Source organism: Papio anubis, chromosome 1 (genome assembly GCF_008728515.1).
Source record: "Papio anubis isolate 15944 chromosome 1, Panubis1.0, whole genome shotgun sequence".
NCBI classification, from domain to species: domain Eukaryota; kingdom Metazoa; phylum Chordata; class Mammalia; order Primates; family Cercopithecidae; genus Papio; species Papio anubis.
This window is the reverse complement of record NC_044976.1, coordinates 51,129,724-51,145,262: the sequence shown is the minus strand read 5'-3', so window position 1 is coordinate 51,145,262 and position 15,539 is coordinate 51,129,724. Positions and strand designations below refer to the sequence as shown.

At 46.2% G+C, this 15,539-nt stretch overlaps 1 protein-coding gene across 1 annotated transcript; it reads left to right on the top strand.

The window, feature by feature from the left end:
- The first annotated feature begins 2,184 nt into the window (after nucleotides 1-2,184).
- LOC101010045 (cytochrome c oxidase assembly factor 7) lies at nucleotides 2,185-15,525 on the top strand. Its single transcript, XM_003891894.4, has 3 exons — nucleotides 2,185-2,634; nucleotides 8,505-8,645; nucleotides 14,206-15,525. Exons 1-3 carry the CDS (start codon nucleotides 2,529-2,531, stop codon nucleotides 14,652-14,654), a joined length of 696 nt encoding a protein of 231 aa, XP_003891943.1. The 5' UTR covers nucleotides 2,185-2,528; the 3' UTR covers nucleotides 14,655-15,525.
- Nucleotides 15,526-15,539: the final 14 nt, after the last annotated feature.

Sequence of the window (15,539 nt, the reverse complement as noted above, 5' to 3'; positions counted from 1 at the left end):
GAAACATTCCTGGAACAGGAATGACTTTGAGCCAGGCACTCTGCCAAGCACATTGTATACATGAACTTGTAGTCCTTCTGACAGCCATTACAAATGGATCTGCATTTACAGAAGAGGATTCAGACTCACAAACATGATTGGTTTAAGGTCACAATTTAATAAACATGGAACATGGATTCTGAACTAAGATCTGTCCCCCCTCCAAAGCCAATTCTTTCTTTCCTACTACACTATGCCAAAATAAACCAAGTGGTGTGGAACACTGAAATGGGAGCATCTAAATCTAATTTGAGTGTGTGTGGTTGTTGTGTCTGGGAAGACTTTACATAGAAGAGTATTTCTGATTTGGGTCAAAAAGGGTGGTCCAGGCATCAAGAGCAGAGGTAAACAGGAAGACAAACTTGAGATCTATTCAGAGAACAGAAGGTTGGTGGGATGTGGGGGAAGAGAGGCAGAATATAAGGCTAGAATCAGATTGCACAGGATCTTGAAGGCCATCCTAAAGAAGATGACCTCAAACCAAAGTTCAAGGATTCCCATCCTGGGTCATGGGATTCCCATACTGAAGAGTCCCCTAAAGTGATCAGGGTACGAGAAACCACAGGTAAATGTGGTATATTGCCTGAAATGTCAATTTTACTCAAAGGCTTAGGGGGAAAAGGCAATTTTCTGTTATCCTATGAAAGATGTATTATGGGGAATTGAATGTAAAATCATATGAATTTAAAAAATAAAACTGGGATTTCAGACATTATTGGCTGCCCTCCAATAAACACGTAGTTGGAAATAATCCATTCTTTGCTGCCACTGGGGATAGCTTAGTAATGGAGCCATTTGGAAAGCATTGTTATAGGCAATGGGAAGTCATGGATTTAGCTCCATTGAGAATTCAAAAGTAGGGCTGGATGGGATTCAAAGATGAATGGGAAGTCAGCCGGGCATGGTGGCTCATGCCTGTAATCCCAGAACTTTGGGAGGCCGAGGCCAGCAGACCACCTGAGGTCAGGAGTTCGACACCAGCCTGGCCAATATGGTGAAACCCTGTCTCTACTAAAAATACAAAAAAAATTAGCCAGGCATGGTGGTGGGCGCCTGTAATCCCAGCTACTCAGGAGGCTGAGGCACGAGAATCACTTGGACCTGGGAGGCAGAGGTTTCAGTAAGCTGAGACGGTGCTATTGCACTTCAGCCTGGGCAGCAAGAACAAAACCCTGTCTCAAAAAAAAAAAAAAAAAAAAAAAAGATGAATAGGAAGTCACTGTCTTAGGAGAACTTTCCATCTAGGCTTTATGGAACTGATGATTCTTAGCAGGAACAGGAGCGGGAAAACAAAGCAAAAAGTAGGTAAACTTCCTCTCCTCCCCGTCTCCTTGACATGTTCCTTTTCTATCTCTTTCATTTTTTTTTTAAGACAGAGTTTTGCTCTTGTTGCCAGGCTGGAATGCAATGGTGCAATTTCGGCTCACATGCAACCTCCACCTCCAGGTTAAAGCAATTCTCCTGCCTTAGCCTCCCGAAGAGCTAGGATTACAGGTGTGCGCCCTGTAATTCTGTATTTTTAGTAGAGACCCCTGCTAATCTTGTATTTTTAGTAGAAACAGAGTTTCACTAGATTGGCCAGGCTGGTCTCGAACTCTTGACCTCAGGTGATCCACCCGCCTCGGCCTCCCAAAGTGCTGGGATTACAGGCGTGAACCACCGCGCCCGGCCTCATTCATTTATTCATTAAAAAAAAAAAATTTATTGCATACCAACTCCCTCACTGTGTGACCTTGGATAAATTAATTTCTCTCTACTTTAGTTTTCTTATCTGTAGAACGGGGATAATAATAATACCTTCCCCACAGTATCACTGTGAGTGTAAGTTTACAGTGACATGATATATAATGAGAATTAAATGAGTTAATTCATATAAAGCTCTTAGAGCCTGGAACAAAGTTCAGCACTGTTTGAGTACTAGGTGTTATAACAGTGACGTTGCTACACCCTTCACTGCTACTGTGTTCCAGTTAACCTCTCCCACAGCCATTCATTGCTTAGGTAATTCGTGTTGGTGGCCAAGACAGGTCTGGGAAGAAGAGAGATGAATCAGACTGCCCACTGCACTTCGTCCAGCTACACCTGGCACATATAGAAGGTCCTCTAAATGCTTGCCGAATGGATAAGCGAATGTCTTCCAATTGAACTCCAAGTTCTTTGAAGGCAGGGACTATATTCCTAGCTGTCATAACCCTAGAACAATGCACCTGGTGAGGCACACTGTAGGCGCTGAGGGATTATACATGGATAAATGACTGCAGGTGGAAAACCACAAAGCGAGCATTGATAAGGTGCTGCAGAGAGACCGCTCCCAGTTTCAGTAAGGGGGTTAGCCTTGGAAGCGTGGCTGCCCAACGGCGCGAGGGCTGCTGGGAAAGGCAGGCTCGCCTGGCTCGCCAGGGGATCCCGGGAGAGTGCCGCGGGCTGCGTCAGCCCCACGCCCCGCCCCCTCCGCCGGCTCACGTGACCGTCTCTGGGCAGCGCAAACCATGGCGGGCTTGGTGGACTTCCAGGATGAGGAGGAGGTTAAGTCCTTTTTGGAGAACATGGAGGTGGAGTGCAACTACCACTGCTACCACGAGAAGGACCCGGACGGTAAGCGCCTCCAGCGCAGCCCGGCGACGCGTCGGGGAGAGGCGTGCCGGGAGAGGTCGGGTCTGCGACCTCTGAGAGGCTGGAGAAGGAATCACGTGGCTGGAGGGGGACGGGGGTCTGTGGATCGCGGTGACTGCGTGTGTTGGGAAGGGCGATGTGTCCCGGGAAGACCGAGCCTGGAGGCCGGGGCGGGTAGGAAGAGACGTGCTGGGGCTTTTGGGTTAGGGACTGGGGATCTATCGGTGAACAGATGAAATTCGCTGCCCTCGTGGAGCTTCCAAGCTAGTGCGGGGAGTCGGGCAATAAGCCTCAGGTAATTCATGAAATCGTGTTCGAAAGTAGTTAAGTACCTGCCGGGCGCCGTGGTTCACGCCTGTAATCCCAGCACTTTGGGAGGCCGAGACCATCCTGGCTAACACGGTGAAACCCTGTCTCTACTAAAAATACAAAAAATTAGCCAGGCGTGGTGGCAGGCGCCTGTAGTCCCAGCTACTCGGGAGGCTGAGGCAGGAGAATGGCGTGAACCCGGAAGGCGGAGCTTGCAGTGAGCGGAGATCGTGCCACTGCACTCCAGCCTGGGCGACAGAGCGAGACTCTGTCTCAATAAATAAATAAATAAGTAAATAAATAAGTAAATAAATAAATAAAGTAGTAAGTGCCGTGGAAAAGGACTGGGTGAAGGGTATCAGGAGGGCAGAAGGGCAGTTTTAAAATGAGTGATCAGGAAAGATCACTGAGAAAGTGGCAATTGAATAAAGGCTTGAAGAAGGTAAGGGAGTGAACCATGCAGATCTTACCATAGGTAACAGCTGGCAAAGAGGCCCTGAAGCACAAATGTGTCCCGTGTGTTGTGTGAACACTGAATTGACTTGAGAGTATAGGTGGATGGTGATGACCAGAGGGGTCCACCCAGAGCAGCCAATAGCTTTCGGTGGTTTTCTTCTTCCTGCTTTATTTTTATTTTTTATATTTTCTTTCTTTTTTGAGATAGTATCTCACTATGTTGTCCAGGCTGGTTGCAACTCCTGGGCTCAAGTGATCCTCCCGTTTTTTTTTTGTTTGTTTGTTTTTTCGAGACTGAGTCTCACGCTGTCACCCAGGTTGGAGTACAGTGCCTCCATCTCAGCTCACTGCAACCTCTGCCTCCTAGGTTAAAGCAATTCTCCTGCCTCAGCCGCCTGAGTAGCTGGAATTACAGGCTCCCACCACCACGCCCAGCTAATTTTTGTATTTTAGTAGAGACAGGGTTTCACCATGTTAGCCAGGCTGGTCTCAAACTCCTGACCTCAGGCAATCCATCTTCCTTGGCCTCCCAAAGTGCTGGGATTACAGGTGTGAGCCACTGTGCCCAGACTTTTTTTTTTTTTTCTTTCAAATAAAGGTCTGGTGTGGCACAAGCCCGTCATCCCAGTTCTCTGGGAGGCTGAGGTGAGTCAGGAGGATCGCATGAGGCCAGGATTTCAAGACCAGCCTGGGCAACATGGTGAAACCCTGTCTCTACTAAAAAAAAAAAAAAAAAAAAAAAGAAAGAAAAAAGTGACACTGGCCCTACCTTCTAATAGCTTGCAGTTTAGTTTGCAGAAATGACATAGCTATTCCTTGAAGCTAATCCATAACATAGACCATAATGTAACCATATACATATCATAACATAGTCATGAAACAGAGTTGCTCTGCAGTATGATGGCTTAAAAAGAACCTGGGGCCGGGCGCGGTGGCTCAAGCCTGTAATCCCAGCACTTTGGGAGGCCGAGACGGGCGGATCACGAGGTCAGGAGATCAAGACCATCCGGCTAACACGGTGAAACCCCATCTCTACTAAAATACAAAAAAATAGCCGGGCGTGGTGGCGGCTCTGCAGCCCAGCTACCGGGGAGGCTGAGGCAGGAGAAATGGCAGAAAACCCGGGAGGCATGGAGCTTGCAGTGAGCTGAGATCCGCCACTGTACTCCAGCCCAGCTCCAGGATAGAGTGAGACTCCGGCCTCAAGAACCTGGGGTTGGGCCGAGCATGGTGGCTCATGCCTGTAATCCCAGCACTTTGGGAGGCCGAGGTGGGCAGATCACTTGAGGTCAGGAGTTCAAGACCAGCCTGACCAATATGATGAAACTCTGTCTCTACTAAAATATAAAATTCAGCCAGATGTGCATAAACGCAATCCCGCCACTGGGGAGGCTGAGACAGGAGAACTGTTTGAACCCGGGAGGCGGAGGTTGCAGTGAGCCGAGATCACACCATTGCACTCCAGCCTGGGCAACAAGAGCAAAATAACGTCTCAAAAAAAAAAAACAAAAAAAACAAAAAAAGAACCCGGCGTTGTTCTTTGAGAGCTGGTCCATGTCCTAAGTGTAGAAAGAACTTAGAGGAATTGGGGTCACTAAGGAACAGGGTGGTTAGGGAAGACTTTGAAGGGAGGTCTGGAGGGCTGGGCAAGTGTTGATTAAATGGAGGAGAGGGTGGGAGAAGAAAGTGCTATCTTTTGGAAGGTTGAAGTCAGGATGTAGTACATTTGAAGCGGGAGTCTGGGCCACAGTATGTCGGGGCTTGAATGCCAGAGTAAGGAATATAGACTTTGCTCTGTAGGCAATGGAGAGCAAAACATGTCAGACAAGCAAGTTATTGGAATCGGGAAGAGTAGATATATCAAAAGGACTGGCTGCAGCACTTTAGGAGACCTGAGAAGAGGCTGTAGTTACCATAGCGACTGGTGTAGTAGTTTCTTTGCATGTCAGGCTCTCTTATCTGGATAACTGAAGTCGCCTTCTAACCTGTCCCTGTCTTTGCACTTTACTCCCTTAAAATCCATTTCTATTCACAGATAAACTGATATTTTAATTTTAATTTTGTTATGTTAAATATTAGATTTTAAAATAACATATTTATCAATGCCCAATTATGTGCCCTCACATACTTAAATTCCTGCATACTCACCCAGGCATATATGAACATATACCAGAGTAACGTTTTTGTTGGGGGGTGGGGTTGTTGTTTTTGGTGACTTTTTGGTTGTTTTTTGAGACAGGGTCTTACTCTGTTGCCCAGGCTGGAGTGCAGTAGCACAATTTTGGCTCACTGCAACCTCTTCCTCCCAGGTTCAAGCACTTCTGCCCCAGCCTCCCAAGTAGCTGGGATTACAGGCATGTGCCACCACACCTGGCTTTTTTTTTTTTTTTTTCCGACACTGAGTCTTGCTCTGTTGCCCAGGCTTGAGTGCAGTGGCATGATATCAGCTCACTGCAACCTTAGCCTCCTGGGTTCAAGTGATTCTCCTGCCTCAGCCTCCCGAGTAGCTGGAATTACAAGTGTGCGCCACCAAGCCTGGCTAATTTTTGTATTTTTAGTAGAGACAGGATTTCACCATGTTGGCCAGGCTGGTCTTGAACTCCTGACCTCAAGTGATCTACCCTCCTTGGCCTCCCAAAATGCTGGGATTACAGGCATGAGCCACCACACCTGGCCTGAATCATATTCCTTATTTTCTTAAAACCCTCCAGTGGTTTACTGTTTCAGTTGGAAAAAAATCGTAACTGCATCCTATGTTTCACAAGGCCTGGGGTCTCGTCCCTACCTTCCTTCTTCATTTCCTGACCCTCCTCCTTGGTTCAGCCATGTTGTACCTTATTCATGCCAAACTTATTCTCTCTTTCACGTCTTTGTATTTACTGTTCCTTGTGCCAGGACTTTGTGCCCCTGCCCATTTTATTGTCTTTTAATTTAATTTTTTTTTTTTAATTTTTAAATTTGTTCCAAATCCCTGCCCCACTCCCATTCCATTGTCTTAAAATAGCTAGTACTTTCTTGTTATTGAGGTCACAGCCCCTCCCCAGTGGCCCAGTCTTTGTTAGCTTCACCCAAAGTTGACAGCAAACAGTTATCCTGTTTTATTTCAGTCATAGCATTTATTTATTTATTTATTTGTATACATTTAAGGAGTACAAGTGCAGTTTTGTTACATGGATATATTGCCTGGTTGTGAAGTCTGGACTTGTTTTTTTTTTTTGAGACGGGGTTCCACTCTTGTTGCCCAGGCTGGAGTGCAATGGCCCATCTCGGCTCACCGCAATCTCCGCCTCCTGAGTTGAAGTGATTCTCTGCCTCAGCCTCCCAGGTAGCTGGGATTATAGGCATGCACCACCATGCACGGCTAATATTTTTGTATTTTTAGTAGAGACAGGGTTTCTCCATGTCAGGCTGGTCTAGAATTCCCGACCACAGGTGATCTGCCCGCCTCGGCCTCCCAAATTGCTGGGGAAGTCGGGGCTTTTAATATAACCATCACCCAAATAATGTACTTGTACCTGTTAGGTAATTTCTTCCTCCCACCCTTCCCAATCTCCAGTGTCTATTATTCCACACTCTCTGTGTCCATGTGTACACAGTATTTAGCTCCCACTTATAAGTGAGGACATGCAGTATTTCACTTCCTGTTTCTGAGTTGTTATAATCATAACATTTATTACTGTTTGAATAAATTTTGTTCATTTACTTATTGTATTTCCTCCCCTAGAATGTAAATTTTAGGAGGGCAAATGAGTATATTCTCAGCATCTAGAACCATGTCTGGTACATAGATGCATAGAGATGCTCAAATATTTGTTGAGTGAAAATGAATGAGAGATACATGTTGTCACCAGGGGTTAAGAAGAGGGGAGAGAGATTAAGGAGAGAGGTTTACTGGGATTGGGAGACATGGAGCCTGTTTCCATAGAAGCGGCCACCTCTACTCTTTCTTTTTGGCTTTCATGTTCCTACCCTAGCTGAGGAGTAAGGTATAGTCATCACAGCACCCTTTTCTTTTTCTTTTTCTTTTTTTTTTAAAGACAGAGTCTCGCTGTGTCACCCAGGCTGGAGTGCAGTGGCACGATCTCGACTCACTGCAACCTCTGCCCCCTGGGTTCAAGTGATTCTCCTGCCTTAGCCTCCCAGGTAGCTGGGATTACAGGTGTGTGCCACCACACCTGGCTAATTTTTTAATATTTTTCCACTCCTGGATAATTTTTTTGTATTTTTAGTAGAGACAGGGTTTCACCCTGTCCAGGCTGGTCTCGAACTCCAGACCTCAAGTGATCCTCCTGCCTCAGCCTCCCTAAGTACTGGGATTACAGATATGAGCTACCAAGCCTGACCCAGCACCGTTTTCTTCTTTTTTTTTTTTTTTTTGAGACGGAGTCTCGCTCTGTCGCCCAGGCTGGAGTGCAGTGGCGCGATCTTGGCTCACTGCAAGCTCCACCTCCTGGGTTCACGCCATTCTCCCGCCTCAGCCTCCGAGTAGCTGGGACTACAGGCGCCCGCCACCACGCCCGGCTAGTTTTTTGTATTTTTAGTAGAGACGGGGTTTCACCATGTTAGCCAGGATGGTCTCGATCTCCTGACCTCGTGATCCACCCGCCTCGGCCTCCCAAAGTGCTGGGATTACAGGCTTGAGCCATCGTGCCTGGCCCCCAGCATCGTTTTCTTGCTGCTACAAAGACTAGTCTATGAGCCTTTTAGGTTTTCATTGTTTTTACCATTGAACTTCATGAAAGATTCCAAAACTAGCAAAGTTTCAATCATGGAAGTCGGTGGGTATTTGGGCGTAGCTGACAGGGAGCAGAAGGGCTGGTGAGTGATGGAGCCAATGCAGGGACTGAGGTTTCCCCAGGCCATACATTGCTCAGTCCATGGCTATGGGGAGACAATGTCATTTGTAGGTATGGCTAAACACCACCTACATTCTTTGTGGTAAGGTCAACTTGCGACATCTCAGGAGAACATGGGCTGTCTTAAAAGACATAGCCTGGCCTGCCACACCTGGGCACCCCCTACCCCAAGCCCCCACTGTGAAGCAGCAGCCCCAGACATGAAGAATAGCCCTTGCCCTCTCTTCGCAGGTTGCTATCGGCTGGTGGACTATTTGGAAGGGATCCAGAAGAATTTTGATGAGGCTGCCAAGGTGTTGAAGTTTAACTGTGAAGAGAACCAGCACAGCGATAGTTGCTACAAACTGGGGGCCTACTATGTGACTGGAAAAGGTAAGGGTAAGGAGGGTCTGCTTTTTGGATCCTTGTCACTGATAGCAGTGCTGGCCTCACACCTGAGACCCATGATGAGCTCTTGCAGAAGGGTCTCGCAGGCATTGGGCAAGTGCATTGTAGGAAGATGGAGAGGTAGGAGTTCAGCAGAGCGATGTGGGGAAGAACACGGCCTTTCAAGTTAGGTAAACCTTAGGGAATGCTATTTGCAAATAGTGGGATCTTGAGCCAATCACTTCAACTCTGTGCACTCAGTTACATCACCTGTAAATTGGAGGGAAATAGTACTTGCTTTGTAGGGTCATGAGGATTAAATAGGATAGTATAGAAAAAGGCATCAGCATGTGCCTGGCACGGAGTAAGGGGTCAGTAATTATAATTGTCTTGCTTCTGTCTTTTCTCCTACTCTAATTGTAGTTATCATTGGCATAGTGTTTACATTATGTATGGCTAAATAACAGATCAGCTCAGTAGTTTCTGTGGGTCAAGAATTTGGGAGTGGTTTAGTGGGGTCCCTCAGGGTGTCTCATGAGGTTATAGTCAGATATTGGCCATGGAACCAGGGCTGTAGTCATTGGAAGGCTTGACTGAAGTTGGGAGTTTCCAGTTCTAAGATGACTCACTCTGATGGCTGGTAACAGAGGCCTCTGTTCCTTACCAGCTGTTATTGGGAGAGCTCAGATCATCATGACATGGTTCTCTCCATGGGCTGCTTGAGTGTCCTCATGACATGGCGTCTGGCTTCCACCAGAGTGAGTAATTTAAAGGAGAGAACAAGATAGAATCCACAGTGTCTTCTATGACCTATCTTTGGAAGTCACACGCTTTTCATTTCTATCACATATTTATTAGATGTAGCCTACACTAAGGGAAAGGACTTAAATTCCACTTCTTGAAGAGGAAGGAATATTAAAGAACTTATGGACATATTTAAAACCACCACAGGCCAGGCGCGGTGGGTCACGCCTGTAATCCCAACACTTTGGGAGGCCAAGGTAGGTGGATCACAAGGTCAGGAGTTCAAAACCAGCCTCACCAACATGGTGCAACCCCGTCTCTACTAAAAATACAAAAAAAAAAAAATTAGCTGGGCGTGGTGGCACACACCTGTAATCCCAGCGACTCAGGAGGCTGAGGCAGGAGAATCACTTGAACCCTGGAGGCAGAGGTTGCAGTGAGCCGAGATCATGCCACTGCACTCCAGCCTGAGCAACAGAGCAAGACTCCATCTCACAAAAAAAAAACAGAAAAAACAAAAAAAAACCAAAAAAACTCAACATAAATAAGCAATAGGACCTTTGACAGGCAGCTTTTTTTTTTTGGACAGGGTCTTATTCTGTTTCTCAGACTAGAGTGCAGTGATAAAATCATAACTCACTGCAGCCTTGAGCTCCTGGGCTCAAGATATCCTCCTGCCTCAGCCTCCCCAGTAGCTGGAACTAAAGGCACATGCCCCCATGCTTGGCTAATTTTTTACTTTTTGTAGAGACAGGATCTCACTATGTTGCCAGGCTGGTCTCAAACTCCTGGCCTCAAGCAGTCCTTGCACCTTGGCCTCCCAAAGTGCGAGGGTCAGGTGTGAGCCACTGCACCTGGCCAAAGATGTCTTTTTTTTTTTTTTTTGAGACAGGGTCCCACTCTGTCGCCCAGGCTGGAGTGCAGTGGCATGATCTCGGCTTACCACAACCCCTGCCTGCCAGGCTCAAGCGATTCTCCTGCCTCAATCTTCCGAGTAGCTGGGAATACAGGGGTGTGTGACACTACCACCCAGCTAATTTTTGTATTTTTAGTAGAGATGGAGTTTCGCCATGTTGGCCAGGCTGGTCTTGAACTAACCTCAAATGATCCACCCGCCTCGGCCTCCCAAAATGCTGGGGTTACAGGTGTGAGCCACTGTGCCCGGCCCCAGTTTAATTTTTTAAACTAAATTTTAGGCCAGGTGCAGTGGCTCACTTGAGCCGAGGAGGTGGAGGCTGCAGTGAGCTGAGATTGCTCCACTGCACTCCAGCCTGGGCCACAGAGCAAGACTCTGTCTCTAAATAAATAAATGAAAATAAAAATGATTCTAACCTTTTAATATTTTTTGTAAACTCTCGATAGCCCTAGTGGCTCATTTAGGAAATTTCACTATGGGCTAGAAATAGTAATTTGTAGGTCAGCAGTTTCCTTAGTTTCACTTCAATTTGGTTTTCTTCTGATAACTTCAAGTAAAATCAAAGTTAAATTCTTTACTTACAAATAGCATCTGCGATCCAATTTTTCCAAACACTTCTATCTAGTATGTATTCAACCAGCCAGCATTTGATGTGAACACAAGCTACAGAGATGACTGGAATGGTGTTCACTTAATGATAATGATGGTTATTACTAGATGATGGATTTGGAATGGTTACTTAAAAGAATAATGTTAAAATGTTTATATTTTTTGAGATCGAGTAATGGTATATGGGGATTTGAAGTTTTACACACATACAAACAAGTAAAAAAAGTGAGCCCTGCCACCACTTCTACTTAAAAGTCTTTGTTAGTGATTTCCCATTGTTTTTAAGATTAAATTCAGGGGTCCTTAATGTGACCCTGCATGATCTGGTCCCTGCTTGCCTGTCTTGCACTGTACTTTTCCTCCATGCTCTTTTCACAATTAAAATCATCTTTTTTTTTTTTTTTGGTGAGACAGGGTCTCACTCCATTGCTAAGGCTGAGTGCAGTGGCTCAATCATAGCTCACGGCAGCCTTGACCTCCTGGACTCAAGCGATCCTCCCACCTCAGCCTCCTGAGTAGCTGAGCTGTTTTTGATTATTTTGTAGAAATGGGGTCTGGCTATGTTGCCCAGGCTAGTTGCAAACTCTTGGATGCAAGTGATCCTCCTGCCTTGGCCTACCAAAGTGCTGAGATTACAGGCCTGAGCCACCACGCCCAGTGAAAATCATACATTTATTTGTATTGTTATTTATTTGTTTAGAGGTGAGGTCTTGCACTCTTGCTCAGGCTAGAGTGCAGCAGTGCAAAACTTCCAGGCTCAAGCAGTCCTCTTGCCTCAGCCTCTCCAGCTGGGACTACAGGCCCATGCCCCCATGCATGGCTAATGTTAAATTTTTTTATAGAGACAGAGTCTCACTATGCTGCCCAGGCTGATCTTGAACTCCTGGCCTCCTGAGGTCCTCCTGCCTGGGCCTCTCAAAGTGCTGGGATTACTGGCCACCGTGCCTGGCCCGTATGGTTATTTCATGTCTGTCTCATTAGCCCATAAGACAGGTCTCATTAGGCCTCAAAAGCAGGACAGTGTCATTTGTTCCCCAGGACCTAGCACAGCAATTGGCAACTATTCAGTATACAGTTGTCCCTCAGTATATGTGGGAAATTCGTTCCAGGACCCTCATTCCATTCTGCCACAGATAACGAAGTCTGATGATGCTCACATCTGTTATATAAAAATGGCATAGTATTTGCATATAACCCTACCCATATTCTTCTGTGTATTTTGTTTTATTTTTTGTTTGTTTATTTGTTTGTATGTTTTGAGATGGAGTCTTGCTCAATTGCACAGGCTGGAGTGCAGTAGCACGATCTCGGCTCACTACAACCTCTGCCTCCTGGATTCAAGCAATTTTCCTGCCTCAGCCTCCCGAGTAGCTGGGATTATAGGCACCCACTATCATGCCCAGCTAATTTTTTTTTTTTTTTTTTTTTTCGAGACAGTTATGCTCTGTTGTCCAGGCTGGAGTGCAATGGCACGATCTCCACTCACTGCAAGCTCCGCCTCCGGGGTTCATGCCATTCTTCTGCCTCAGCCTCCCGAGTAGCTGGCATTACAGACCCCTCCCACCATGCCCAGCTAATTTTTTTGTATTTTTAGTAGAGACGGGGTTTCACCGTGTTGGCCAGGCTGGTCTCGAACTCCTGACCTCGTGATCCACCCACCTCGGCCTCCCAAAGTGCTGGGAATACAGGCGTGAGCCACCACGCCCAGCCTAATTTTTGTATTTTTGTAGAGATGGGGTTTCACCATGTTGGCCAGGCTGGTCTTGAACCTCCTGATCTCAGATGATCCGCCCACCTTGGCCTCCCAAAGTGCTGGGATTACAGGCGAGAGCCACCGCACCTGGCCTCCTGTGTATTGTAAATTAATTACTTAGAACAGGGGTGTTCAATCTTTTTGCTTCCCTAGGCCACACTGTAAGAAGAATTGTCTTGGACCATATATAAAATACAGTAACGATAGCTGATGACCTAAAAAAAAAAAAAAATCACAAAAAAAGTCTCATAGGCCAGGTGCAGTGGTTCACGCCTGTAATCCTAGGATTTTTCCCAGCATTTTGGGAGGCTGAGGCAGGTGGATCACAAGGTCAGGAGTTCAAGACCAGCCTGACCAACATGGTGAAACCCCGTCTCTACTGAAAACACAAAAATTAGCCCAGCGTGGTGGCTCGCCTGTAATCCCAGCTACTCAGGAGGCTGAGGCAGGATAATCACTTGAACCCTGGAGGCAGAGGTTGCAGTGAGCCGAGATCATGCCACTGCACTCCAGCCTAGGCGACAGAGCAAGACTTCATCTCAAAATAATAATAATAATAATAATAATTTCATAATGTTTTAAGAAAGTTTATGAATTTGTGTTAAGCCACATTCAAAGCCATCCCAGGCTCGTGGGTTGGACAATCTTGGCTTAGACTATCTAATACAATGTAAATACTGAGTAAATAATTGTTCTATTTTATATATTTTGTATTTTTTAATTGTATTGTTGTTTTTTTGCTAATATTTTTGACGTGTGGTTGGTTGAACCCATGGATATGGAGGGCCCACTGTATGTTTAAATTAATGAACAATTAAATGCCTGTAATATGCCATGTTCTCACTGTAACCCCATGAGGTAGATATTATTATCATTCCCAATTTTCACCTCCTTGACCTGTCTGAGTTTCCTCATAAGGTATCATTTGAACAAAAGATTCTATGGCTGAGAAAGCTAGGAGGTCTGTGCACTATGGCAGGCTACCTTTCATGCTGCCTGAGCTCATAGCATGGACAGTTTTTTTTCTTTTTGAGGTAAGGTCTTGCTCTGTCACCCAGGTCGATCTCAAATTCCTGGCCTCAAGCAGTCATCCTGCACAAAGTGTTAGGATTACAGATGTGAGCCACTATGCTGAGTCTTAAACTTTATTCAGGAATTGTTGCTGGCCAGGTGTGGTGGCTCACGCTTGTAATTCCAGCACTTTGGAAGGCCAAGGTGGGACCATCACTTGAGTCCCAGAGTTTAAGACCAGCCTAGGCAACATAGTGAGATCCTGTCTCTACAAAAAAATTTAAAAATTCGCCGGGCATAGTGGTGTGTGCCTGTAGTCCCAGCTACTTGGGGAGGCTGAGATGGGAAGATTGCTTTAGCCTGGGAGGTTGAGGCTGCAGTGAGCTGTGATCATGCCAGTGCACTCCAGCCTGGGTAACAGAGCAAGACCCTTTCTCCAAAAAAAAATAAAAAATTATTCGCTGACTTTGGCCTGAGACATTTAGGTTGTGTCCTGGCTTGGGTTTATTTTTTCGTACTTTCCTTCCTCTCAGGTGGTCTAGCCCAGGACCTGAAAGCTGCCGCCAGGTGCTTTTTGATGGCGTGTGAGAAGCCCGGAAAGAAGTCTATAGCAGCATGTCACAACGTTGGCCTCCTGGCACATGATGGACAGGTTAATGAGGATGGCCAGCCTGACCTGGGGAAGGCCAGGGACTACTACACAAGGGCCTGTGATGGTGGCTATGCTTCCAGCTGCTTCAACCTCAGTGCCATGTTCCTGCAGGGTGCCCCAGGCTTTCCTAAGGACATGGACCTGGCATGTAAATACTCCATGAAAGCCTGTGATCTGGGTCATATCTGGGCCTGTGCCAATGCCAGTCGCATGTACAAGCTGGGAGATGGTGTTGATAAGGATGAGGCCAAGGCCGAGGTGCTAAAAAATCGAGCTCAGCAGCTACACAAAGAACAGGAGAAAGGTGTCCAACCCTTAACTTTTGGGTAATGTGGCCCACCCTCCCTCCCAGGCAGCAGACTGCTTGAGGCTGGCAGCTCCTGTTTCTGAAGACTGATGCAGCCCTTGAAGGTCAACCTGCTGCAGCAAGAAAACTTGGGACTTGAATTGGTAGCTCCCGTTATATGGATTCATTGCCCCAGCTACTGGAGTGTAGCCTACAATGTTTATTTCAGTCAATATTCCTTTATCTGGGTGTTCTGTACAATGTTTATTACAGTCAATATTCCTTCATCTGGGGGTGTTCTGTGAAGATAGCCACGTTTATGGGGATCTTAGTTTTCAAACTCTGGCAATTCTGTGAAAAATAGGAGCAAACTAGAGAGCCCTAGAAATTGGTGGTAGGGAGGGGAGGATAGCAGGAAGTTTTAAAAATTAGCAGCCCCAGGGCCTAAAGGAATCATCTATCATCATTTTCATCATTATTATTATTTTGGTTAGGATGGCTTGAAAATCAGAACATATCTTGGTTTACGTAATCGAGGTCTTAAAGAATTAGGAACAGTTAAATAGTCCCGACTGCCAGCGTCTGACTTACATAATCAGTGGTGTGGGCTTCATTTTGCGTTTAGAGTCACATCTTTCAGTAAATTCACAGAGATCAAGAGGGATGTGCAACATACAGCTTAAAGGCTGTTATGCTTCAGAGTTGCTGAAGAAGATGAAACATCAGCCTGCCATCGTCTAGAAGAGACATTGGCCAGTGTAGTCGCTTGGCACTGCCCATCATGCTGAGGGAGCAGATTCTTCCCAAGGCAGCTTCAGCTAGGAGTTTGTAAGCAAGGACTTTGTGACACATTTGTCCCCTTTAACTGAGCCTTTTTCACTGTCCCTGTGAATAAACAATTTTGAGTGACTTCCAGTTTGTGTTAATTA